At 42.1% G+C, this 27779-nt stretch overlaps 1 protein-coding gene across 6 annotated transcripts; it reads right to left on the minus strand.

The window, feature by feature from the left end:
• Positions 1–541: 541 nt before the first annotated feature.
• On the minus strand, positions 542–27742 carry Rnf170 (ring finger protein 170). Of its 6 annotated transcripts, none has more exons than XM_076553584.1 (8): positions 27463–27742; positions 26453–26586; positions 21737–21877; positions 19037–19112; positions 15650–15758; positions 8897–8970; positions 5247–5357; positions 542–3545 (listed from the first exon to the last, which is right to left on the minus strand). In XM_076553584.1, exons 3-8 carry the CDS (start codon positions 21868–21870, stop codon positions 3276–3278), a joined length of 774 nt encoding a protein of 257 aa, XP_076409699.1. In that variant the 5' UTR covers positions 21871–21877; positions 26453–26586; positions 27463–27742; the 3' UTR covers positions 542–3275. The 6 variants fall into 6 exon arrangements, with proteins under 6 accessions (XP_076409699.1, XP_076409700.1, XP_015856985.1 ...); XM_076553585.1 differs by having other exon boundaries at positions 26453–26581; positions 27463–27698; XM_016001499.3 differs by lacking the exon at positions 27463–27742 and adding an exon at positions 27074–27309.
• Positions 27743–27779: the final 37 nt, after the last annotated feature.

Below are 27779 nucleotides of genomic sequence, written 5' to 3' on the forward strand. Positions count from 1 at the left end.
ATGGGCGATGTTCACAGCCTAAGTTGATCACGTACAAATGTGTAAAAACATCACATTCTACCCTACAAAAATGAGAAAGGGAAAATTCCCCTCCTGTAGTTCATCATTAATACTGAGTTGAGCTGCAGCATAAATATAAAAAATGTATAGCCAAAATTAGCGCTGAGTAAATAAATTACAATAAAGTGGATATTATTTTGGACACAGATCTATAAAGGAATTTATATGTACAAAAACAAAGATATACAATGTATGGAATATTGTAAAGAGTAAAATATTAATATGCAATGTTTTTTTTTTGTTTGTTTTTGTTTTTTGTTTTTTCGAGACAGGTTTTCTCTGTGTAGCTTTGTGCCTTTCCTGGAACTCGATTTGTAGACCAGGCTGGCCTCCAACTCAAAGAGATCCTCCTGCCTCCCGAGTGCTGGGATTAAAGGTGTGCGCCATCACCGCCCGGCACAACATGTTTTAAAAGCTACTGTGACTGTGGTCTTTGAAGAGTTGTAAATTTTAAAGTAAACAAAGAAATAAACATAACAACTTAAATTTCAGATACACTATTTTTATTCCAAAGAATAAACTCTGAACAAACTCCACATCACAAACTTGAGAGAAGCCTCTGAGCTTCTGCACGGCCTGAGGTAGGCATCTGCACAGCCGTGGGCGGGCCCCGGGAACAGTTCGCTGTCCTGTGGACCACTGAGGGTGGCAGGCGGCCGAACCCCTGTTCTAGGGAGCTGTTAACCTGCGTTTCCCTTCTCATTCCCAGAAAGCTGCTCAGACTGTTGTCTGTTCTGGGCTTACACCATCTCTTCTGTGACTATGTTTTGTTAAAAAGCCAGATTGCTGCTTTTCATGACCTCTGAGCACAGACGTATCACTGTGATGTTTAAAACACTGATTGACTGCACTTGCTTAAAAACTTCCAATTGATTTTGCATGGATCTCTAATGATCAGTAAAGAGGAGGGAGCGGGAGGTAGAAGATTCTGAGATATCAGTATGTTCCCTTTTGGTTTAGGAAGACATCAGTCACACAGTGGTTTTGTACAGCATACCCCTTCCCAGGTATTAGCAGTAACTCCAAATATTACAGAACTGACATCTGGAACAGAACGCCAGTAAATAAAATCATTTCAGAAAATCACACTGTCGGTAGCCCACACTGAATTTTGAAAAGGTGTTTTAAAAGGAAAAAAAAATGTTTTCCAGTCTGGTAACAAGCTCCTACTATTCAACAGCTTTCCAAGTTAGCGATGAGTGGCCAGTTTCTACGGTGTGTGCCACTCTTACTTGATTTGGAAGTATACACTCGAGATTGATGAGGCCGTTGATGAATTTCCCTTCTTGAGCTTTCTGCTCAGAAGCACCAAAACTGTTCCAGTGAAGGAATAATTATGAAAACCTGACTTCCAAAGAATTCCAGCTTCTCCTCAAACTAGCTTTCATGTCTATCTAAATATCACTAGTTCCATTATACGTTAGGAAATAAAACAAAAATTTTTCATCCACAGGATGAAGATTTCATCTCTGAAACAGGAAGCTGATGACATCCTACCTTGCTTAGAAAATTCCCTACGGATAAGAGTAAAAGTTATGAGAAATTGCATTGATCATGTTATATCTAAGTGTTGTTTTTTGGTATTTTGTTTCTAATGGCAGACAACAGCTCTCTTGATTCTAAATTGGGAACAAATTGACATTTCATTCAGAATCTCATTATTTGGCAGCTAATTTGATTAATTTGGGGATGTGACAGATTTTAGCTTTATGTCCTGTTCCTAAATACACACACTGATGCTGACTACAATGACAATGATAATTTCAGATGACAAAGGATCTCTGGGCATCATCTTACACGCTCCTGTCGGCTGCTCTCCAGTAAGCAGTGTCAGCTGGAATGAGGATCTCACACTTAAGAGAAGCACAGGCCTTACATTCTGTGTCACGACCATCAGAAAACAAGTGAACCTCGCCATATAGTCATCTCCTACACATTTCCTCATTCTGCCCAAGACATGATGAATCTGGGCCAAATATTGCCACCTACAAGATAGTATTTGCATTTTCAGGGCAACAGACAACTAATCAAATGTCTTCATTCTGCTGCAAGAGTTAATTCATACTTTGTAAAATATAAACACTGTTCTTACTACCTCCCCAAAGCCCTAACACCAACAGAAGTGAAGATCCTGTTTCCTCAAAAATGTGTCAAACTACTAAGTGTTTGCAATATTACTTAGGTTCCTAAAACAAAATAAGTTCCCTTTACAAGCTACTTTCATGTTTTCTCTTTAATTGCTTTTATTTACTTTGTGTGTGTGCACACACATGGGCCACAGTGCACATGTGAAGGTCAGAGGACAACTTATAGAATCTGTTCTCTCCTTCCACTATGTGAGACCCAGGGTTCGGACCTGAGTTGTCAAGCTTAACAGCAAGCACCTTTACCCACAGCCTTGCTTTTGGTTTGAGCAGGACCTTACTCTAAAGCTCAAGTTGACCTGGAACTCATTATAGAGCCCAGGCAGACCTTGAACTTGGGCAGTCTCCTACCTCAGCTTCCTGAGTGCAGAAATTACAAGTACAAAGCCATCACAACTGGCTACAAGTTACTTTAATAGTTGTTTCTATAAAAAGGCCAACTCTTGGTTAAATGTCACAACTGAATGTCAAAAGTGTCTCCAGCAGATGCACGGTTTTCACTTTGTTAATTCTCCTATTGATTAAAGTGTCCCATAGACTGAAATATAGTCAAATCAGGAAGTTGAGGTTTCTTTCCTTTTCAGCTGATCACAAGGAATCAGACAAAACTGAAAAGGCAGAGCTGCTCCAGGTCCACAAAGCTTAGGAAACACGAGACACTGGCTTTCCCTAGTGTCATACAATATCTGACGCTAACAAAAACAAAGTTCTCTGTTATTGTATGGGTACCCACTGAGGAGGAGGATTTGTACATTTAGCAATATTAAACTATGTATCTAATTAAGCTAAGCAATTTGGAGAAAAAGAAAACAACAAAGTATCCTTTTTCAATTGGTTCCATATTTTTTTACAGACACACAGAATTGAGATAAAGCTGTAGATCACTATAATCTCATCTTAACATTAGAACCTGTATTATGTAAAAATTCCAGTTGTATACTGTTAGGCATTTGTCAAATGATAACCAAAAGCTTTAAGCTTATAAAATAATAGTTGGGTGATTGATACTGCCATGGATCCTTTTGTTGGATTTTTTATATAAGCTCGGATATTCTAGTAAACTAATTTTTCTCATCTAGCTAGTCTTTGGGTTATCACTTCTCTGTACATAATAGAGATGTAGATAAGCAACAAAAAGATAACAAAGAAGTCATCTAGAAAGCCCAGAATTCCAAACAAGGCTTCAGGTACAAAATCTAGAGGCGATATTAGATAGAAAAAAGCTCCCATTAAACAAAGCATTATCCTAATTCGGAACATCCAGAAGAGACCCCCAACTGAAAACACTTCCCTGAATGCATGTCTCAGCAAGGTGGGGAGATCCATGATTCTTTCCATAATCTGAAGGAGGAAAAACAAGTACTACGATTTAACATCTAATATATCAAATTAAAAAGTAATAAAATTTTGTACAATGTATTCAACTAAGATGAATTAAGGTGTTTCACACACTTAATACCAGATTTTCCAATTATGCATTTTACTTAAAAATAGTTTAGTTAGTAGATTCTTATAAAACATGTTTTATTATAGACAACTAAAAAATAATAAAGTACCAAAGTGCTTAAAATGTGGGATATAGATTGAGTACACGCTATCTGAAAGTCTGATACTTTATATGCTACATAATTTTGACGTGTTCTGAAAGATAAAAGGCTCTAAAGTCTAAAACTGGAGCCAAAATGTTTTGGATTTCAGAATGTCAAATTTATGATTTTACGATTTTCAGATTTGGGAGGCTCTATTTGTAAAAATCCATGCAAATACTCTGAATCTGAAAACTCAGATAAGTGGTTCTAAGTAAAGTCATGCAAAACTCAAGTTATCAATAATCTGACTTAACAAAATGAACCAAGAAACCATAGGCCAGGAATGGTAGTTCACACTGTAATTCCCAGCATCAGGAGATGGGAAAGCAGGAGAATCAACAATATCTCAAAGACCAGACTAGGCTGCAGACCTTGTCTTAAAAAAAAAAAAAAAAATATTATACAGGCTTATAGTCTGAGATTTGTTCCCAAGTGCCAGACATACTATCAAGATATATCTGGGCTGGATTCAAAAGCAATCAATTATCAGATGAGGTGACCTTGGGTTACAACTTTCTAACACACTAGAGATAACTGAACAATAACTGAGTATTTAATTCCAGAAGAATTACTAAAGATGTTGTACAGGAAAGGCCTTTGTAATAATAAATAAGCAATAAAAGGCCAGACTATACACAGTTCTGTAACACTGGGGATTGAACCCAGGGCCTTGGTAAGCAAGTGTTCTACTCTGAGTTATATCCCTAGATCTCTTTTTAACTTTTTATTCAGAGAGCACCTCATCAAGTTGCTAAGGCTCATCTTGAATTTGTGATCCTCCTGCCTCAGCCTCCCAAATACCTGGGATTACGCGTCTGCTCCACAAGGCCTGGGGTAAGTACTTTACATTAAGAACACACTAAGGTGTGTGTGCACACTTATGCAGGGCAGAGGTGTCCCTAGAGGATATGTGTAGAACAAATAAAATAACGTGGTGCTGGAGAGATGGCTCAGAGGTTAGGAGCACTTGTCATCATTGTAGAAGACCTAGGTTCAGTTTCCAACACCCGCACTCACAATCACCATTCCAGTTCCAGGGTCCTAATGTCCTCTTAGGCCTCCACGGACACCTACATGCAAGTGGTGCACACACACACACACACACACACACATGCAAGCACTCATACATATACAAAAAGAAAACTTTTTAATGCTAGGTCAAAACCAGGAAAGGACTGAGCATGGTGGCACATGCTTTTAATCCCAGTACTTGAGAGGCAGAAGCAAGTAGACCTGTGTGATTTCAAGGCCAGACTAGATATATATCAAATTCCAGACATAGTGAGGCTCTGTCTCAAAAATAAAAAACTCTAACTCAGGGACTGGTGATGATGGTTCAAACTTGGTCCAAAATGCATAAGACATTGTATCGTCCAAGAGCGGTTGTAAATCTGATTTTACAAAACGAAGCATAAAGACTGTCTGACTTGGCACCTGCTGTACCATTACTTACAGATCTAGGCTGCCCTGAGAATCTCCGGTTATAATCATTAACATCTTGACGCAATCTTACAACATCCTGAGATTGATCGTCTTCACCGAATACTGTTAGGAGTAGAGTTACCTGCGTATTACAGGAAAAAGCTGTTACACCTGCTGCCCCATTATTATTACTTTTTCACTGTGTGTTGTTCAAGAGAATGAGAAAAGCTTCTGAATGTGTATTTCATTCATTCCTTTGAATAAAGGCAACATGGGGGAACAAGTAAATAATTACTGCCTTACCGTAAAATGTAATACAAAATGTAAATTTTAACTCCCCAAGATAAAAATGAGTTCCACATCTAAACACTTACTCTAATATTAATTTTCCCACCCATATCAGGGGCTAAAACTCATAGTTCTCTGGAAAACATACACTTGGAGATAAAAGGGTGATAGGAAAACCTTCAATAACAAAGTTAAAAATATTTAAAAAAATAAAAATATAAACCTATCATTTTCAGAGAAAAGATTAAGCATTTCTGAATGACTGACTCATTTTTACTCACATTCGACATATTTTTGAGTGCTCTTATAGTACAGAAATTACAGTACTGTATGGCCTGACTCTAAAACACCAATTCCTTTTGTAATAAGCAGATATAAGTGTTGGTACGACCACTAACAAAGATTAGTTTTGCTACTTTCATGGCCATGGTAAAGACAGCAGACTGTTGCCTCAGGACAATACAGGGACCTTGAAAAGTAAGTATAGTTAAGAACATAACAATATGTAAAGAATAATCACTGAAATATAATGAGATAAAATGGAAGGGACTCAAAACAGGTTTAGTGGGCTGGAGAGATGGCTCAATGAGTAAGAGCTGGCTACTCACTCTTCCAGAGGTCCTGAGTTCAATTCCCAGCAACCACATGGTGGCTTACAACCATCTATGATGGGATCCAATGCCCTCTTCTGATTTACAAGATAGATGTACATGTAGACAGCACACTCATATACATAGTATATAAAGAAATAAATCTTTTTTTTAAAAAAAAGAATAGGTAAGCCAGGAGGTGGTGGCGCACGCCTTTAATCCCAGCACTCGGGAGGCAGAGCCAGGTGGATCTCTGTGAGTTCGAGGCCAGCCTGGTCTCCAAAGTGAGTTCCAGGAAAGGCGCAAAGCTACATAGAGAAACCCTGTCTCGAAAAACCAAAAAAAAAAAAAAAGAATAGGCTTAGTTTTGAATCATTCTAGATGTTTTTATCCTTCCTCGGGTTAAGAAAACCACTGATGGATTATTTTCCAAACAGTTAAATGAAGGAGTGAGCGAATGTTATCAACAGCAGACACAGTCATCCATTCCTTTACGGATTTGTTAGTAAAAATGTAGTCTCTGCTATAAAGCAATAATTTTAAGTCTCTAGCATGATTAACCCCTAAATGTCAAGATATTTTAACCCTTAAAAATCAAATCTTTAGGGCTGGAGAGATGGCTCAGAGGTTAAGAGCACCGACTGCTCTTCCAGAGGTCCTGAGTTCAATTCCCAGCAACCACATGGTGGCTCTCAACCATCTGTAATGAGATCTGGCGCCCTCTTCTGTATAGATAATAAATAAATAAATCTTTAAAAAAAAAAAATCAAATCTTTAGAGATTTAACCCTCATGGTGTTTTCCTTCTTGCAACTGTTCTTTTCTAAAAGCCTGAATTGTTTCTTTAAAAAAAAAATGCAGTCTTGTCAGGAGGTTTAGCACATGTTTTATATCCCAGCACTAGGGAGGCAGAGGCAGGCAGATCTCTGTGAGTTCAAGGCCATCCTGATCTACATAGTGAGTTCTAGGACAGCCAGGGCTGTCTCAAAATGAATGAATGAATGAATGAATGTAATCCTTCAGTAAATATTAACTGAGCACCTCCTGTGAGCTAGGCACTGTGTTAGTGCTATGCACACATGGGAAAAGAGAGGACATAGCTTCACCATGAATGACCTCAACATTTACAAGAGAATCAGGGAGTCCAGCCTGTTACACCGCCTGTTATGTGGTATTGCGGGTGGTTTTACAACAAAAATAAACTTTCCCCTGGGATGTCCAGTAAACCTGAGGAGTAAGGAAGCGTTTTCAAGTTCACGGACAGAGAGGAGTGATAAGTGTACTCTAGTGGGGGACAGGAGCCTGCACCTCATTTCCGCAGCCTTTTGTCTGGTGAAACAAGAGGCACGGCAGCACTTCCTGTCGTGCCTGCAGGTGGAAGGACTAGGGTTACGGAAGCAATAGCTATCCGACAAGACAGCGTCATCGCCTTACTCGTCCCTCCTCGGTGTTCAGTGCAGCATGCCCACGCCCTAGGAAGGCCATGGATGGGTGAAGTCAAAAAGAGGGGCAGAACCATGTGTGGCGCTTTGAATAGGCATGCCTCTCACAGACTCAGAGATTTCCAGGCTTGGCCATCAGAGTGGCACGACTTGACAGGGATTGGGGGCATGGCCTTGTTAGAGGAAGTATGTCACTGAAGGTGGGCTTTGGGGTTCTAGATGTTCAAGCCAGGCCCAGTGGCTCTCTTTCCGGCTGCCTTCGAATCTGGATGTAGCACTCTCAGCTACCTCTCCAGCACCATGTCTACCTGTGTGCTACCATGCTTCCCGCCAGGATGACAAACCTCTCAACTGTAAGTCCCAATTAACTGCTGTCCTTTATAAGAGTGGCCATGGTCAGAGTGTCTCTTCACAGCAACAGAACACTGGCTAAGACATGGTGGAACTCAGTTCAAGATACACTATCTGGCCTCCATGTTTCTGGCAAAAGGTAAGAGCTACTGGCAGTTAGCTTATGGCAAATTGATTGCCTATGTCACACATCAAATTAGTCACAGAAACAATGTGAGGGGGGGAAATCAACTTTACTTCTAGCCATGTGAGAAAAAGGAAAAAGTGAATGAGGTCAAGTTTGTGACTACAGAAATAAAAAGGAAACAAGAAAATCTGGCTCTCCTGCTCTAACAGTAATGGGAAAATGATAGCTAGAACAAAGGATGCGCACATTGTAAGAATACCTGTGTAGTTTCACTACTAAAGTTCAAAGAAAATGGCACACGTATTTAAATATTTTTGAAAGGAAGAACATATTTTTCCAAAAGAGAAGAGTATGCAGGAGATATCATGCTATCATGTGATTATCTGGTTCATTTATTCCTTTGCTGGTCATACAACAAAGGCTTAGGAATTGGGACAAACTCATTTATCACTTGCTTTTCACTAAAACTATAGGATTTCAAATATAATTCCTTTCTTTATGATACCATAATGATTTTTAATGTATTTTTTAAAAAAATTAGTGAAGTCATAGACACAGTTAGTAAAAATGTAGTTTGGCTGAAAATGTAGCTCAATTTAAATTTTAAAACTGCTAATATTGGGCAGGAGAGATGGCTCAGTGGTTAAGAAAGCTTAGCTCCTGCAGATGGGTTCAGTTCTCAACACCAATATGGCAGCTCATAGTCACTATAACTTCAGTGTGAGAGGACCCAATACCTTCTTCTGACCTCTGTGGGCTCTTGAACACACAGGCTGCACATATAGACACTCAGGCACATACACATAAAACACTTTAAAACAAAACACCTGCTAATATTTATGAAATGAATAACATAAGTGACGCTTTATATAGAAGAACACTACCGTTTGTCTACAGATTGGACAACTGATCGCACCGAGCCAGGACCCATAGCGCCAGTATGCGATGATGCAGGAACCTAGTGGAATAAGAAAATATCAACATTGAAGCTTCCAAGTCCATACAGGCTGGTCAAGTTTCAACTACTTAACAGCATTACCTTCCTTAAAACACTGTTTTAGTACATTGTTCATCTATATTGTTTATTAAATATTCCTAGAAGACATTTTTATTTCATCCAACCAAATCTTCAGGTAAATTAAAATCTGGCAATCATTTCCAACTATTAAAAAACATTTTTATTTCAGCTACTAATTAAGCAACAGACATTTTTATACAATAAAAAGCAAATATTAACCCCCTCAGTTACTGAGGCCTCATAGAAAATAGTTTCCTATGTAGAATAATCATGGTATTACATATGATAAACTGTCAGATACTTTTTGTTCCAAATTTGATGTAGCTGAAAAATACTTTTTTTAGGAGTTCACTGAACCAGCAGGGTTTTGTGACACATACCTATAATCCCAGTACTTGGGAAAGCACAGACAGCTGATTTCAAGTTAGAGGCCACACTGGGTTACTCAGTGAAACCTTGTCTCAACAATAACAAGGGTTTAGAAAGACAAATTAAGTGAGATGTGGTGGCTATAATCCCTCCACTTACAAGGTTGAGGTGAGAGGGTCCGGAGTTTAAGATCAACTTCAACTACACAGCAAGTTCAAGACCAGCCTAGGCTACATGAAACCTTTCCTCCCTGCCACTCCAAAAAGTGAGAACCAAACCACTGAAATACTAGGCTTCCTTGATAAAATGTATATCCTAGTTCAATATCTGAAGAACTTACTGTACTAGGTGATATTCATGAGGAGGAGGAGATGGCTTAATCAGTCAAGTCTTTGCTGTACAAACATGAAGACCTCAGTTAGCTCCCAAGAGCCAAGGTAAAATATTTGGACATTGTGGCACACACATGGGATCCCAGTACTAGGAAGGCAACAACAGGTGGATCCCTGGGGTTCACTGGCCAACCAGCCTAGCCTACCTAGTAAGCTCCATGACAGTAAGAGGACCAGCTCTCACCTCAAAAAAGAGAAAAGGTCAGGTCTGGGGAGGTGGCTAAGTGTGTAAAGTCAGAGTAAGTATGAGAACTCTGATGCCAGTACTCACGTTCATTTTGCATTACTGTTTAAATCCAGGTTCTGTAGTTTGTGCCTGAGATGCCAAAGCAGAAAAGGTGGCCATATCAACATTCCTGAGCCTTGCTGGCCAGGCAGCCTAGCCAAATGAGCATGCTCCAGGTTGAGTGAGAGTCTCTATCTCAAGAATAAGGTAGAGAGTGACTGAGGAAGACACCACCACATGCATGCACACCCAGCCACCTCCACACCCCCACACACAAATGAAAAAGAAGACAGTATCCTGAGGACCAACACCTGAGGTTAACATGGGCCTCCACAAGCACCCCCATACATGTATACTCATATGAACACACACACACACACACACACACTCACACATTCATGGACAACAAAACAACCAAAGATAGCAACCTGCCTCAAAGAAGACCTCAAAAGTGGGTAAGGGCACTCAGTAAATAAACACTTAACTTCAACCCAGTCACATGAAGACTTTTACTGTCTGATGCTTTTAAAGGGCCAAACAGAAGGCTTCATGTATGCTAGGCAAGTGCTCGACTAACTGAGCTACATTCCCAGCCCATGGTCCTTACTCTGACCTCTCTAAGTCAGAATTTAGAAGAAGCAATAGCAATCCAATTGTGGAAAACAAAGTGACATACTCAAATCAGAAGACAGCTAGTCTTCAACTGTGCAATGTGAAATGAAAAGGACTGGATCTGTACAGAGCAACCTGGGTCCAGCACGTGTGTTCTTTATACACAAGAGTTAGAGCAGAGAGGAAGGGTGTGAGAACACTGGTGAGTCACCACTCGCATTAGCAGAAGCTGACCAAGTTAGGGAACAGCCAATTTACCAACTTCAAGAGGAATTTAAAAGCTCAACTATCATCTCACGCCTATACCTTCATGGAGCTCTGTGTTAATTATAGAGTTTATTAAGTACATTGGGCATTCTAATTTCACACAAAACCTGTAGGAAAGCAAAACTTGGGGCTATACAGATAGCTCAGTTGCTGAAGGGCTTGTCCCCAGCATCCATGGGAAACAAAGGAAGACCAGGAAGTTAGGGAGCTGCATTAGTCCCCAAGTTTGGCTCTGCAGCGTCAACATAAAAACCAGCTACAGTGGCCAGGTTTGTAACCTCAGCATAAGAGACAGATCATCGGGGCTTGATGGCCAGCTAGTCTAACCTAATCACTACACTCTGGGTTGGGGGAGGGACTGTATAAACTAAGATAAGCCAGATGTGGTAGCACAGACCTTTAATCTTAGCACACTAAGGTGGCCAAGGAAAGTGGATCTCTATGAATTTGAAGCCAGACTGGTCTACAAAGTGAGTTCCAGGAGAGTCAAAGCTACATTAACAGAGAGACCCTGTCTCAAACAACAAACAATAACAAAAAACAAGATTGGCAACAATACCAGCACCAATCTCTGACCTCAACACATACATGTGTGAGTATGTGTATACACACACACAGATGTCTGTGTACACAAACACATGAACCTGTACACATACAAATATGTACACAGGTGCATATATACACAAAAAGAAAACAGAAATTAATCTATTAGTGATATTATTTTCATCTGATACCATGTTTTAGCTTTATCTATGACCTTTTCACCCCAGAATTCAACCTACTTTGACAGACATTACACGCATTTAATCTCGAGTATCTTTTCCTGAAGCTAGGGTGTGGGTGTCCTTATTTTGCCAATTATGTAACACCATTTGGCTTCACTGAAGAACTATGAGTCAGCAGATTAAATGCTTCAGTTCATCTGCTATTAGATGCTTGATGTTTTTAATTCACATTTCTCCCTCCACAGAAAAAGATACTTAAGTATCATCTGTGCAAGAAATGATTGAACTGTCATCTGGGTCACAATCTCTCTGAATCTACTTAACTGTAAAAACAAAATCTCAGAGGCCTGACAGAGTTAAATAATGTAGATTATAGATGCCAATAAGATGATTCTGTTGCTGTTGCTATTCTAACTTACTGCAATGGAGCAGAGGTGTTCTGCTACATAATAGAATTACTGACCTAAGAACTCTGGACACAAGTGGTATTAACATACTTGAACTACTGTCCAAAGAATTTTGAGAAATTGCATAACAAGTTTTTTACTTTTGAATTTACTAAATAAATGTGTGTAACATGGCTCAGCTGGAGGAGTGGTAGCTTGGCATGCACAAGGCCTTGGGTTATCAATCCCCCTCAGCACAGAAACTAGGCATGGTAGTGCATGCCTGAAATCTCAGCACCTGGGAGGTAATGCAGATTAGAAGTTTAAGGTCATCCTGGGCTACACAGCCCATTTGAGGCCAATCTAGGATCCACGAGACCCATCTCAAAAGAAAAACGTACCTAACAAGTAGAGCAGGATATCGGAAGCAATCTACCCTATTACCTCAGACCCAGAGGTAAAAGCAAGAACACAATACAGCCATCTTTCAATTGCCAGGATTATCCACTCAGTCAATCGGCTACGCCTGAGTTGGCAAATAAGTTCATTTTGCCTGCCAAGCCTCACAGACTGCTAACACCTGCTGGGAAGGTGATCAAGGTCCTGTCTAGATTCAGAAGGCAGGTCAGGTGGATTAGGAATACCTACCACAGGTCTGAGAGCAGCAAGCTGTCTCTCCTGATGGCCATGAGCTTCCCTCCCCCAGCTGATCCTTCTTATCCTGCTACTTTTCAGCATTCCCAAGACAGTTAAAAGACTGACACCGGGCTTGGCAGATGCGACAGTCAACAGAGCACTTGTTCTCTAAGCTTGGGGACCTGCGTTCAGACCCCTAGAACCCATGCAAGGCTGGATGCAGTGGCACATGTCTGTAATCTCGGTGCTCTAGAGATGGGATGTGGAGACGGGAGAACAGGCAGAAGCTTGTAGGCCGGCTAGCTTGGCATATGCAGAAGTGAACAAGAAACCCTCTCTCAAGGTAGAAGGCAAGGGCTCACCGAGATTGTCCTTTAACGTCTTTACACACACCAGGACACCTGAACTAATGCACACAAACACAGAAAGTCTTACACCCAAACAAAGAAAAGCTGAAAGATCCTGAGTAGAGCTCAGAGAAGGGCTGGGCAAAGTTCTGAGAGAACCGCCCTCCCTTGGCAAAGGTGAATAATACATTCCACAGATAATTCAGTGTTTTATCATATGTTAGGGACTTGGGCTAAAACCCTTAGTGAAGTAGGACAAGGTGGTGCACACCTGTATCCCAACATTTTGGAGGCTGAGGTAGAAATGCCAGTTGGTTCAGTGCCTGGCTGGTATACAAAGCAATATATTGTCTCAAAAAAAAAAAAAATCCAAACTAAAACCACAGCTGGGTCTGGGGGCATATGCTTTTAGTCTCAGTATTTAGAAGGCAGAGGGAGGTGAATCTCTTGGTTTGAAGCAAGTCCGGTCACATAGCAAGTTCTAGGCCAGCCAGGGCTACAAGATTTAAGAACAAAATTTTGGGGAGTTTGAAATTAATGGCTGAGGGAACACAGAACTAGATTCAGTATAATAAGCACAATGTATGGAAAACTGCACTGCATGGTAGGGATTTCAAATATTCCTATCAAACACAGCAATATCAATAATAAAACGGTAAGACTTCTATGATGAAGTCAAACAGAAGACACAAAAGGGAGGATACTAATAAAGGACCAAGATATGCTCCAGTGTTGTCTCGAAGGAAAAATTCAGAGCATACGGGAATAATCAAGATGTATCATATATATATATTATATAGACTGCTTCTAATATCCTACTCGGACATTTTTATGTAGTGTCTGTAGGTTCAAAGGGTAAAACATAAAAACACTGTTATTCAACTTACAACTAACAGAAAGGAATACTATTACTGAAAAATAGGCCTAATGACTGGACATCTCTAACTTGGGGGCAGCTCTTAAGAGTGTTCATCTTCTGTAAGCCACCAATCAAAGCAGAGTTCAGCACAGAGCTTAAAGACAGATCTAGGTTGTTTGATGGCTGGGTTACCCATTACAGAATTTCTTGCCTTCTCTCAGCCTCAGTTTCTGATTTGTGAGTCTGGATGAGATTAAGTGTGTTATGCTTCCAGTCACAGTGGGCACCTCCCAACCTTGTGTGGACATAATAAGAAATAATGGTATCTTGATACTCTCTATGAAGTCTTCTGGGAACCAGGAACGCCAATGAGAGATAGAAGGTACCTCTCATTGATAATGAATGTGAAAATACTCCCTCTTTGTGTGTTATAGGTTTCTCATTCTCTATCTCCAACTCCTTAAGGTCACACAGAAAGAATAAAGACAGGCAGTAGAAGTTTGTGGCTTAGTTCTTGAGAGTACAATCTTGCCATGGCAAGTTTTGTTTTTTTGTTTTGTTTTTTTGTTTTTTTGGTTTTTCGAGACAGGGTTTCTCTGTGTAGCTTTGCGCCTTTCCTGGAACTCACTTGGTAGCCCAGGCTGGCCTCGAACTCACAGAGATCCGCCTGGCTCTGCCTCCCGAGTGCTGGGATTAAAGGCGTGCGCCACCACCACCCGGCACCATGGCAAGTTTGAATGACATATAAAATTGACAAAACTTGGAGGATTCAGTGGGCCTATGATGTTACTAGGAAACTTGAACTATTCTTCCAAGAAACATAGTGCTCATGATATAGAAGCTTAATGAGTTTTGCTTTTTTCCTAAAGCTTGGAACCCAAGTGCTAACACACTAAATAGAAAATAATGACTTAGCTCCTGTCTGTCTGTGTGTATACTATCACACATGCATGGGCATATACTTTGTTTTTCTCATGTGTCGTCTTTCTTTAAGCCATGTCTGTCCTAATCAGCCACTGCAACTCCTCGGCTGCAGCTGTTTGACTCCAAAGGCTGCAGCCTGAGGGGATTCTCTTCCCTCAGGCACTGACTCTTTCAGAGCTTCCTAGGGAGTTTATCTAGATCTCTGTCCCTCTAAACAACTCAAGATTCAAAGGTTAAGGGAGAATTCTGCTCCTCAGAGAGGCTGAATGGCAAGTCACTCCTCCTCTCCTTGCTCAAATCTCCCAAAAAAACCTTGTCCTTCTCCCAGCCCCCCCTTAAAAGCCCCTCTCCCCCTGGCTCTGCCCTACCACTTCCTGTCAGCTAGTTGCTGACGCAGCCTCCTGACCGCAGGTGAATTTTATTTAATCAAACAAATATAACGCACTTTTTTGCATCATTAAACAAATTCCAGAGCATAAACAAAAGTATCACACCTTAATATTCTACTACATTGATGTAACCCAAGCTGGTCTTGAACTTGCTCTCTAGCTGAGGATGACTTTGACTTCTGACCCTCCTTCCTCCACTGAGTACTAGGATTCAGGCATGCACCACCATGCCTGGTTTATACAGTCCGAAGGATCCAGTGCGTGATATGCAGGCGCTCTACCAACGGAGCTACATCCTCAGACCTTAATATATTTACCATCTAAATAATATACTATCATTTGGATAGCAACTATAGCAGGACATCAGAAGCAACCTGCTTTTCTCAGGAAATAGAAGATGTGATAAAAAGAAAGCTATCAGTCCAGCCTATGTACACACATAGGTCTTGGCTAGTCACTTTAACCAAGTGTGATACTGCTTGCTTACCACAAAAAAGATGTCCACAGTTGGTTTCAACAGGAAAGGAGGCCTGATGTAAGCAGATTGGACAGTACATTTCAGTGTAGAACTGCTGCCGAGCAGGAGCAGGGACATCCTGGTGAGAGGACACAGACACGCCTCTCAGAACAGAAATTACACATGCACAGTAGTTTAAGGTCTTGCAAGACTGAGAAGCTTACAAAGTTTCACTGTTTTATTTAAACTGCTTGGCCTCCACCTTCCTTCCTAAACACAATTTGAAAACAAAATATAGATTAACCCAGAGTTTGTCTTTTACTTTATTACAATGCATACGTTATTTTGAGTTCCACAAGCTCATATATAAACTAGAGAATAAGAAACACCAGGCTTCATAGCAGAATCGTCAAGAGACCAAAGAGATTTCATCCAGCAACTGATGGGAGCAGATGCAGAGTCCCACAGCCAAACATTAGTTGGAGCTCGGGGAGTCCTGAGGAGGAGGGGAGGATGGATAGGATGAACCAGAGGGGTCAGGGACACCACAAGAACACAGCCCACAGAATCAACGGACCAGACTCAGTTCGCAGAGATCAGGGAAGGGGTCTGATATTAGGTCCTCTGCATAGATGTTACAGCCGAGTATCTTGGTGTTCTTGTGGGATGCCTAACAGTGGGAGCAGGGGGCTGTCTCTGACTCTTTTGCCTGCTTGTGGGACTCTTTTCCTCCTAGTAGGTTGCCTCCTCAAGCCTGGTCTTACTGTAGCTTGTTATGCCATGTTAGGCCGATGTCCCGGGAGGCCTGCTCTTCTCTGAGGGGAGGTGGAGGGACAGTGGGGGACAGATCTGGGGGAAAGACTGGAGGGAGGGGAGGGATGGGAAAGTACAGCCACGATGTAATATATGAGAGAATAAAAAAAAGAAAAATAAAGAAACATCAGGCTTCAGTGTAACTCAGTGGGAGAGCACCCACTTAGCATGCGTGAGGCCCTCAATACCATCAAAAGAGGAATATCAAACTATTATTCTTAGTATTCATTAAAAAAATTTTTTTGAGACAGTGTTTTGCTACGTAGCCTTGGCAGACCTGGAATACAGCAGTTCTACCCCAGCCTCTCAACGCTGAGACTGCAGGTGTGTGTCTGCTTCATTTACTACAGCCTTCTCACTTAACAGCTGCCCTCAGATAAGTGTTGCATACCTACCTGCTCTACCTCTACAAGCACAGAATTAAACTTCCGGTGAAGACTCGCTACTGTTAGAGGTAGAAAAAAATGAACCCTGTCGGTAACTTAACTTGGTCCTTCACAAAGTCATGATAGTAAATGTTAATATGCTTTTCGGGTGCGCATGTTTGCAATCTCAACAGCAAGGATGTGGGGGCAGGAAGATGAGAAGTCCAAGTTACTCAAGCGACCCTACCTAACAAGTTCCAGCCTTGGGCGACAGGAGACCTTGTGGTCAAAACACCACAGAGCAATCAAATATAGACATATATGCATATGCCTTGGTCTCATCACTGTTGTGATCAGACAGACAGCAGTGTGGAGAGAAATGACTCGTACAAGAGCACACATCAAAGATCATTCTGAAATATAAGTGCCAAGACCCCACTGACAGGATCGATTGCAGTCCTAAGGACCTGGAAAACTACCCAGCACCAACACAAAGTGTACAGCTTCTTCAAGGGACTGGAGAGCTGGCTCAGCAGTGAAAGGCATCAACTCTTCTTACAGTATGCATGTTCGGTTCCCAGACCCCACATGATGGCTCACAGCCATCTGTAATCAAGTTCCAGAGGATATAACACCCTCTTCTGAATTCCATGGCAACAGGCACACACATGGTGCACATACATACATGAGGCAAAACATTTATATACATACAATAAATAGGTATTACAATTTTTTAAATGAAACAATTATCACAAAAAAATCAAATTTAGTAAATATAAACTTAACTACAAATTGAATTAAAGAACTTTGATACAATGTTTAGAAATTATAATTAGACTTTCATATTTCTTAAGACAGCACCAAATTACTAAAATAACCCAAGGTGATATAGTCACAGCAGTCTTAATGTTACAAAAAGAAAATATTAAAATATTTAAATATTAAACTAAAAAAAATTCTACCTTTTAAGAATGTCCTGCCCCTTTCTGAACAGAAACAAAGGAAGAGCAGATGGGGGTCAGAGTGGAGATGGGGGGGATGGGAGGAGAGAAGGGAGGGGAAACTGTGGTCAGGATGTAAAATTAAAAAAAAATTATCATTTAAAGAAAAGGAGGAATCTAACAACAAAAGCCTAATATGGTAGCGTATACCTGTAATCCCAGGATTAGGAAGCAGAGGCAAGTATGTCTCTGAGTTTGAGTCCAGCTTGGTCTACACAGCAAGTTCTAAGCTAGCCAGGAGTACGTGATTCTGTCTCAAACAAACAAACAAGCAAACAAAAGTTTCTACTTCATTTCAGTCAAGGCCAATGTTATTTCTACACAACAACAAATACAAAAATTATTCTCTTTTTAGAGCAAGTTAATAAAAATTATGCATGTATCTGTATAGATGAAGACTAGTCAATTTAATGCTGTGTTTGGTGGCACTTGGGAGGTTCTGATGGTTTGAATGAGAATGGCCCCCAATAGGCTCATGTAGAATTTGATGCTAGGTCTCTAGCTGGTGAGCTGTTTGGGAAGGATTAGGAGGCGTGGCCTTGTTGGATGAGGTATATCATTGAGGGTAGGCTTTGAGGTTTCAAAAGTCCATCACAGGCCCAGTCTCTCCCACTCGGCCTCCAATTTATGGATAAGATGTAAGCTCTCAGCTACTGCTCCTGAGTTATGTCTGCCTGCCTGCTGCCAATGCTCCCCACCATGATGATAATGAACTAATCCTCTGAAACAGAAAGCAAGCTTCTAATTAAATGCCTTTTTTTTATAAGTTGCCTTGGTCTCTTCACAATAATAGAAAAGTAACTGAGACACAGGTGGAGACAGGAAGATTAGGAGTTTAAGAGCATCCTCAACTACCGATCACATTCCAGGCCAGACAGGAATACATGAGACTGCCTTATTGTCCCTCCAATACCCACAAAAGAAAATGTCAGCTGGACAGTGGTGGTACATGCCTTTAATCCCAGCACTCAGAAGGCAGAGGCAGGTGAATTTCTGTGAGTTTGAGGTCACCTGGTCTACAGAGTGAGTTCAGGACCGCCAGGGCTACACAGAGAAACCCTGTCTGAAAAAAAAAGGCTTAATGTGAAACTATATAACCTGAAAAACAATATACTGTAATGTAAGGAGTAAAGACGTTGATAGTCCTCAGAAGTTATTTTCTAATGACTCCTCAACACTGCATATAAAAGGAAGTTATAACATCCCCTTACATAAACATACATACTACATAACCATACCTGTTCTGTTTGAAGTTGCTCTCGAAGCACCCTGATTAGTTCTTGGTTTTCTGGATGAATGTTGTGCTGTACATTTCTGTTGGATAGAATGCAGTAAATTTTGAAAAAAAACTATCAGATTAATCCATCTGCGTTATTAGTCTAATTTTTGACCACAAGCTGATGAGATGGCTTCGTGGATACAGACACTTGTTGTGCACGCCTAATGACCTGAGTTGGGTCTCCAGAACCCATGCCAAGGTGAAAACAGAGAACTAACTACAATGTTACCCTCGGACTTTCACATGTGCACCATGGCAAGTATGCTCCAAACCCATGAACAATAATTAATAATTTCAAAACTCATTTACTTTGTGCATGGCGTACATATGTGTCTGTGTATGGGTGTGTGCTCTATGGCACACGTGTGTAGACCACAGTATAACTTACAGGCGTTGCTTCTCTTTTACCGTGTGAGTTCTGGGACTGAACTCAAGTCATCAGGCATGGCAAATGTATCTGCCCACTGACCCATCATCCAGGCCCCAAAATATATTTTTTTTTAATTTTAGAAAAAGAACTATATGGGGGCTGGAGAGATGGTTCAGTGGTTAAGAACACTGGCTCCTCTGTCAGAGGTACTGAGTTCAGTTCCCAGCAACCATGGTGGCTCACAACCATCTATTATGGATCTGATGCCCTCTTCTGGCCTGCAGACATATACACAGACAGAGCACTCATATACATACAATATATAATTTTTCTTAAAAATCTTAAAAACTTAATGTAACAAGTGTAACTGATGATATACAGCCATACTCCAATTCCAGGATTGTGTATTCTAGGCTACTCTATGACAACTTCCTCCCAAATCTACTATTTAAATGATAAATGATAAAATCCAGATGCCCAGTATGTTGGGAATTTATTGCAACCTAGTAATGTATAGAACAATTAACACATTTCTTTTGTGAAGTTTCTTTAAAATAAGCAGTTAGATAGTTCTACATATTATACATCTGAACACTTTTCCATACCTAACTAGGTCTTTCTCTTGTTTTTTCACATTTAAGGAGAAGGGAAGACAGCAGAAATTAAAGTTAAATAATGCAAAAAAAAAAAAAAAAAAAAACGCCAAAACTAACTGTGCTGGTTGGTTTTTGTCAGCTTGACACAAATGTGGTGACATATTATGTACCTTAATAAAATTTGCCTGAAGATCAGAGAACAGAACAAGCCACTAGATTAAATATAGATGCCAGGCAGTGATGGCACACACCTTTAATCCTAGCACTTGGAAGGCAGAGATCCATCTGGATCTCTGAGAGTTCAAAGCCACCCTGGACTACATGAGATTGACTCAGTCTAGGAGAGAAACAGAGCCAGGCAGTAGTGGCACACACCTTTAATCCCAGCACTTGAGATCTCACACCTTTAATCGAAGTATTTGGGAAGCACACACGCCATTAATCCCAGTACTAGGAAGGAAGTGGTGGCTGGGTGGAGAAAGGTACATAAGGCACAAGGAGACAGGAACTGAAGGTTTTTGACTGGAGAGCTTTTGGCTGAGGACTCAGAGGCGTTCAGTCAGAGGATTCATGGAGTTGGCAAGGTGAGACAAGGCAGTGGCTTGTTCATTTGTCTCTCTGATCTCTCAGCCTGGATGGTGTAAGAAAGGCAACTAAGCAAGCCATGAGGAGCAAGCCAGTAAGCAGTACTCTTCCATGGTCTCTGTTTCATTCCTGCCAAGTTCCTATCCTGATTTCTCTCAGTAATGGAGTGTGACCTGAGAGCTCCACAAAGAAAGAGACCCTTCCCTCCTCAACTTGCTTTTGGTCATGGTCTTTATCACAGCAAACTAAGACATGAGCATACCACTAACATCTTAGCAAGTATAAAGGAAAATCAGAAGCAAGAAGTTGGCAGCTAATATAAAAGAATGGGATTAGGCCAGGAGAGCACTGCTATCAGTAATGAGGTGGGTTTTTTGTCTTTGGTTTGGTTTGGTTCACTTTTTCTAACTATTTTGCAAGGATTATCCATACCACTGGCTAGATGGATTCAATTATTAACATTTTTTTAAATTCTTATTTTTATTTTTTTGGTTCTTCGAGACAGGGTTTCTCTGTGTAGTTTTGGTCCCTGTCCTGGATTTCACTCTGTAGACCAGGCTGGTCTCGAACTCACAGAGATCCGCCTGGCTCTGCCTCCTGAATGCTGGGATTAAAGGTGTGCACCACCACCGCCTGGCTAGTTTAAAAAAAAAAAAAAAAAACAACCTCCCTCCTTCAATAAACGGCATTGGGAGGGGGGAGAAAGGCCAGGTGGTGGTGACGCATGCCTTTAATCCCAGCACTTGGGAGGCTGAGGCAGGCGGATCTCTGTGAGTTCAAGGCCAGCCTGGTCTCCAAAGCAAGTTCTAGGAAAGGCGCAAAGCTACACAGAGAAACCCTGCCTCAAAAAAAAAAAAAAAAAAAAAAAAAATTTTTTAAACTAGGATACACTCATAGGAAATATTAATATTTTAATCAAAATGGAAACTATGAATTTAAATATTCCCAGGTAAGTAAGGAAAAAATATGGTAGCATTCAAAGCTTAATAGAAAATAAAATGCTTTAGACCATATATGGAGTCACTGAGACCAGCTATTACTAGGAAGAATCAAAGAGTCATTGACCTTTAGGAAGACACATTCCTCAAATCACTTCTTTTCCTCTCACCTGAAAAGCGCGTACAGGAGAGTAGCAATCAAAGCAAAGCTGACCACCACCGCCACAAGCACTTGGTCACTTACTCCTTCTATAACTGAATCATCTTGTTGCAAACTTGGAACTTCACTGTAGTGTTTGGCCATTACAGGTCTAAAATATATCAAAAATGAAATATATCAATGAAAGCAATAGAAGTACGGCTTACTTCTAACATCTCTAATAATTACAGCATGCTCTTTCAATGAAGGTATCATTAATTATAACTTCAGTTAAGATTCCCCTACTAATGATTTTTTTTAATTTGCCAGAATCATTTGGCTAAGATGAAATGCTATTTTCTTTAAGGAATCTACTTTTTATCACCCATATATGTATTTTTAAAGATTTTAAAAATCCTTAAGAGCTGGAGAAGTAGCTCAGTTGGTAGACTACTTGCCTACCATACACAAAGTTCTGGGTTGGATCTCCAGGACTTTATAAAATGGAGTGTAATAGTACATGGAGACCAAGGCAGGAGGATCACTGCAGGTTCAAAGCCAGTTTGGGTTACATGATGAGTTCCAGGCTAGCCTGGGCTACAAAGTAAAACCTCAGTCTCAAAGGTGGAAAAAAAAAAATTGCAACAAAACCAAAAATAAATTGGGACATTTTCTCGGTTTAGGTTTAGTTCCTTTAAGGAAAGACATTCTCCTACCCTTGCTCTTTTCTAAGTCTTGATTATCAAATAAAGTCTCCAGGTAGACCTAATCGCCCTGTCTTAGCCCGTAAGGAGGAAACAGAGTCCTCTACAGTCCTGTTACCCAGCACATGCTGTGCACACAGAACTTAGTAAAACGGACTCCCCAAGCTTTTCTGCAGTCAAGGGGGAGGACATCAAACCCCTTCCCAAAGTCTAGGGAAAAATGACAGCGCCCGATACTACAAGGATGATGGGAGACAGCCCAACTACACTGTAGGTCAGTCACGGGTAATTCTCCCCAGGGCCCCAGTGAACAAAACTGTAATGTCCAAACTTCTATGACAACTAAAGAGGAATGATGGGGATAGTCAATTAAGTATGTAACAGTATAAACAAAGTTCTGCATTTATATAAAATAGTGTGCTTAAAAGGTTGGTCCAGGGCTCAGGATGGAGTGCTTGCCTAGCATTCATGAACCCATTTCAATCTCTACCACAAAATAAACCGGCCCTCACCTGAAATCCCAGCACTTAGGGAGGATCCCCAGCTCAGAGATGGGAGGATCAAGAAGTTCAAGATCTCATATGTGGCAACAGCAAAACACAACCGATGCTAGCTTAGGGTACATAAGCCCGTCTCAAAAAAAAGTTTTATCCAAAATCATTAATCTGGTGACTCTGTCTTAAGAAGAAAATACTAAATCTCTCTTAAAAAGAAAATTCTAAGTGTGAAAAACCAATATCCTTGAAATGGATCTGAATTAGCTGCTAATTACCTCCTGCGGAAGAAACCTGAGTAAAGAAATGCATCAAGGGTGGGTTTCCTCAACTTTACACTCATATACCAGGAGCTTTTTAAAGACAAGTTTCAAATTCCCATTGTGAAGCTACATACAAGGAAATGAGAGAGAGAGAGAGAGAGAGAGAGAGAGAGAGAGAGAGAGAGAGAGAGAGCGCGAGAGAGCACGCGCACTCTACTTTTAGTATTTTCACTTGAAAACAGCCAAATGAACTACTCCTGGCTGAGGCTGGGGGAAGCAGGCATTTGAGATACTCTAAGGACAGGTCAGGTCACCAGTTAAGACTTGTTCTTTCCTAGGTATTCTCTCTTTAAATCAGAAGTGCCCTGGCTAGGATTAAAGTCAGAGCTGGGAATGTAGTTTAGGTGGTAGAGTGCATCTCTGCATGCATAAAGTCAGGGCTGGGAATGTAGTTTAGGTGGTAGAGTGCATCTCTGCATGCATAAAGCTCTGGGCTCCATTACTAACACCACATAAACATACCGAGGAGGTACAGACAGGAGGTTCAGAAGTTCAAGGTTATCCTTAGCTGTGTAGGAAATTGGAGGCCAGCTTGGGCTACGTGAGACCTGTCTCAAAAAAATATGTATTTGTAGGTCGGTTGTGGTGGCACATGCCTTTAACCCCAGCACTAAGGAGGTAGAGGCAGGTGGAACTCTGTGACTTGGGGGCCAGTGGGTCTAAATAGTGAGCGCCAGAACATCCATGGCTATGTAGAGAAACCCTGTTTAAAAAAAAAAAATCAGAGAAAGCAGTGCTTTGCAAGCCAAGCACATCAGTTGAGGCATTACAGTTGTTATCATTATTCACATCTCTCCTATGTTATACCTTAAGCAATCCATTTTGAGAAAATTGGTTAACTGAAGCCACTGGGTAGACCCATTAACAGCACCATCTGTCAGGCCCCACCCAGCACAGACTAATAAATGAATTATCCCTGGAAATAGAAAGGGAGACATACTATTACTGAATTTGGAATAAATTTAAAGTGTAAGGGCACATTAAAAACATATCAGGGAAACCAGGAACAAGAACTTATCCAACATGGCAGATTACAGAAAATGTAACTCTCTCACCTGGACCCAATAAAGTAATAGACCTTGGTTAAGGTTTCTATTGCCGAGACGAAACACCATGACCAAAAGCGATTGGGGAGGAAAGGGTTTATTTGGTTTAGACTTCAACACGGCTGTTCATCACTGAATGAAGTCAGGATGGGGACTTGAACAGGGAAGGATCCTGGGAGCAGGAGCTGATGCAGAGGCCATGGAGAGGAAGCTGCTTATTGGCTTGTTTTCCGTGGCTTGCTCAACCTGCTTTCTTATAGAATTCAGGACCAGCAGCCCAGGGATGGAACCACTCACTATGGGCTGGGCCCTCCCACCACTGATCACTAAACGAGAAAATTCTTTACAGCTGGATCTCACTGAGACATTTCCTTAGCTGAACCTCCTTCCTCTGATGACTCTAGCTTTCGTCAAGTTGACACACACAATCAGCCAGTACCTCTAACACTAGGATGACAGGGCCCTACAACCACCTATGGTCTAATAATTGATGTACACATCCAAGAGCAACAAGCAGGGGACTCCCTAATGCCCTGGAGTTCCGGCTTGGCTTGGTCCGTTATCGACACAGAATACACAGCCTGCTCCCCCACCTGAACGTAGGCAGGAACCCCCATTTCCTGAGCACCCAGTCTGGCTTTTCACCTTGCAGCTGGACTCCAGCCTCACTCTGAAAGCCTGACTCCCTCCTGGCACTGGTCTGGTTCATGACCTATCGATGCAGCTTCTCTCAGCCCTTTTCTGAAATCTTCAGAGCCCTGCTGCAGACTCTTTAACTGTAAACCATACAGAGACATATAGATATAGTTACTTGTGCCTTGTGAGCTGTGATATGAGTTAAGGCTACTAGTGAGGACTGGAAGAAAGATCCCACTTTTGCCGCAGCCAGATTACCAAAGCAGGTGGGACTATATGGCAAGCTGATGTCACCGAACCTTGTGTATCTATTGTCATTCGAGAGTTTAATTGTGGAAAGACACGAACACATTCATCTGACATGGGTGCTCACAACCAAATCCAAAATTTGTCGTATGGAATGACAACGCCTTCCCCTGAGCTCGTAGACTGCTGTGGTTGAGAACTAGCCTGCACCTGAGTAAGGCCTACAAAGACAGCTCAGAGAAGTCTCCACACACCTGTCTTGAGTCTTTTCCTAACACTGCTGGAGAAAAGGGTTAGGGTGATGGGCCAAAGGAGGAGGAAAAAAAAAAAAAAAAAACAGGAAAAGGAAGAAATTCTAGAATTTCCCATAACAAAGGAAATTTGGTCATTCCCCAACCCCCAGGTTCATGTAGTAACTTGATGGTCATGTGGCTTCTGCAGTTACTTTCAAGCTTTTAATGTAAATTCTGTCCTGAAAAGTAATTCGAAGCACAAAGTAAACACCAGTAATGATACATCAGGCATGAAAGCACCTTGGACTCAAAGACTTGAAAAGACACACTTTAAATCAATTGTATCAAAGCCCTGACCGCCTGAGCAGCCGGAGAAAAGGTGGTTTCTATAGATACCACCGTCCCTTCAGCAAGGCTGACACCTATGGTCTTTATCCATTGGTAACATGTGGTTACTTTATAAATCCCACAGTCCCTTCGGCAAGGCCCAAGTCAATGTAACATATACTTACTATTTACTTACCCAACAAGATTTAGTCAATGAAAGGTGTCACAGGTTCTACAGAAACAGTTTAGTATGGAATGTGGGAACACTAGTCTGACAAAGATCCAGGGGCACCCACATAGAAGTGACAGGCAGGGGAGAGTCAGTTAGGATTTCTAAAGGTATTTCTGCTCCTGTGCGAAGAATGTGTGCAAGAAAAACCTTTGAGAAGGCTTCAGCTAAGATTTACTATTTATTTATTTGTTTGTTTGTTTGGTTTTGGTACCAAGGATTGAACTCAAGCCCTGATGTTTGCTTGGGTAATGAACTAGCACTACATCCTCAGCCCAAGATTTTTTCCCATCTATAAAATGATCGATTACATGTGATCATTAAGCAGTAGTCACTAAAAGTTACCATTAAGAAACTCAATGCTGTTCTAAGCGCTCAGTGAGAAAACCCACTTCTAATGGGGAAGGGGGAGGCTCCAGGAACTGCAAAACAAAGTGAAGGTGTGTCCTGGGAAGCTAACTTCTGAAGCACTCAAATCAAAATTTACATGACCTGGTAGTTGGGCATACCTTTTGAATGCACAATTCTCCTACGACTCCAAAGCATGTATCTTGTGTCTTGGGGTCTTGAAAACGCCAATGCCTTTGCATCAAGGTCCAGGTAGAAGAATGTTTATTATAGCATTGTTCTGAGACGCCCTAAACTGGAACGAAGTGCACATCAACAGGATATAAGGATATAAGGCTGTCGTCACACAATGGAATACTAGACAATCGTGGGAATTTGCAGGTAATTTAATATCATTCAAAAGTCAAAACCCACAACATGGGTCCATTCATAAAAGTTCAAGCTCCGACAAAGGAAAACTCTACTACATGCATGCTCATCTGGGAAAGCTAAAAGGGAAAGCAATGAAGTGCCTGTCACAAAAATCGGACTAGAAATGGTATGGGCGGAGGAACTCTTGAGAACCCGGCAATTCATTTTATTACTATCCCTCAAACACGGACGTCCTATGCACTCTCCTGCACGCCACATTAAAAACGTCTATGAAAACCCTACAACGACTGTCTAAAAAAAAAAATAAGTAAACGAAAGCTGGACAAGGATGCACCTCAATGGAGCCAATTCCCAACTCGACGAGAAACAGGCCTTAGGGACAGTCCAGGGGGCGGGGGGTCCTTACGCACTGGTGAACTGGCGTCCACCCTCTCTCACTTCGAGGAAAGTTTTGCGGGAGAGGGGGCTCCAAAGGAGGCACGGCTGGCTCTCCTCAGCCGGGCCAAACCCGCCCCCACAGCCACCGAGACGCGCCCACGTCAGCCGCTCCACCTTCGCCCTGTGCCTGGGGGGGGGGGGGCCGGCTCGGGCGATCCCGGGCTGGAGCGCAGGCTTCCGGGGGCAGGCGGCGCGCGGAGCCCACCCTGGCGCGGGGGCGCGCGGCCCCGCAGCCCCAGGCGGCGCCGAGCCCCGGCCGTGCGCGCCCCCACCTCCCCACCCCCCGCCCCCAGGCGGGCCTATGCGGGGGCGTGGCCTGGCACACGCTCGCGGCCCGGGGGGGAGAGAGGGGGGCGCGTACCTCGCGGCGGCGGCGGCGGCGGCGGAGGAGGAGGAGGAGGAGGAACTACCGTGCCAGTCCGCGGGACGGACCAGAGTTCATTTCCGGGGAACTGCCTCGCTTACTCCTCTCGGGCAAACCACCGAGCCGCTTCTTTAAGCGGCAGCGCCGGCGTCGGCGCACGCGCAGTGCGGAGCGCCAGGGAGAGCCAGACAGACGTCTGGGGAGAGACACAGCAGCCGCCGCCGCCGCCGCCGCAGCAGCAGCGGGGCCGAGCTAGGGCGCGCGCCCACGCGCGGCGGACGGGCGTCGGGAGCGCGCCCCCAGGGGCGGGGCGG

Source organism: Peromyscus maniculatus, chromosome 17, assembly GCF_049852395.1.
Source record: "Peromyscus maniculatus bairdii isolate BWxNUB_F1_BW_parent chromosome 17, HU_Pman_BW_mat_3.1, whole genome shotgun sequence".
NCBI classification, from domain to species: domain Eukaryota; kingdom Metazoa; phylum Chordata; class Mammalia; order Rodentia; family Cricetidae; genus Peromyscus; species Peromyscus maniculatus.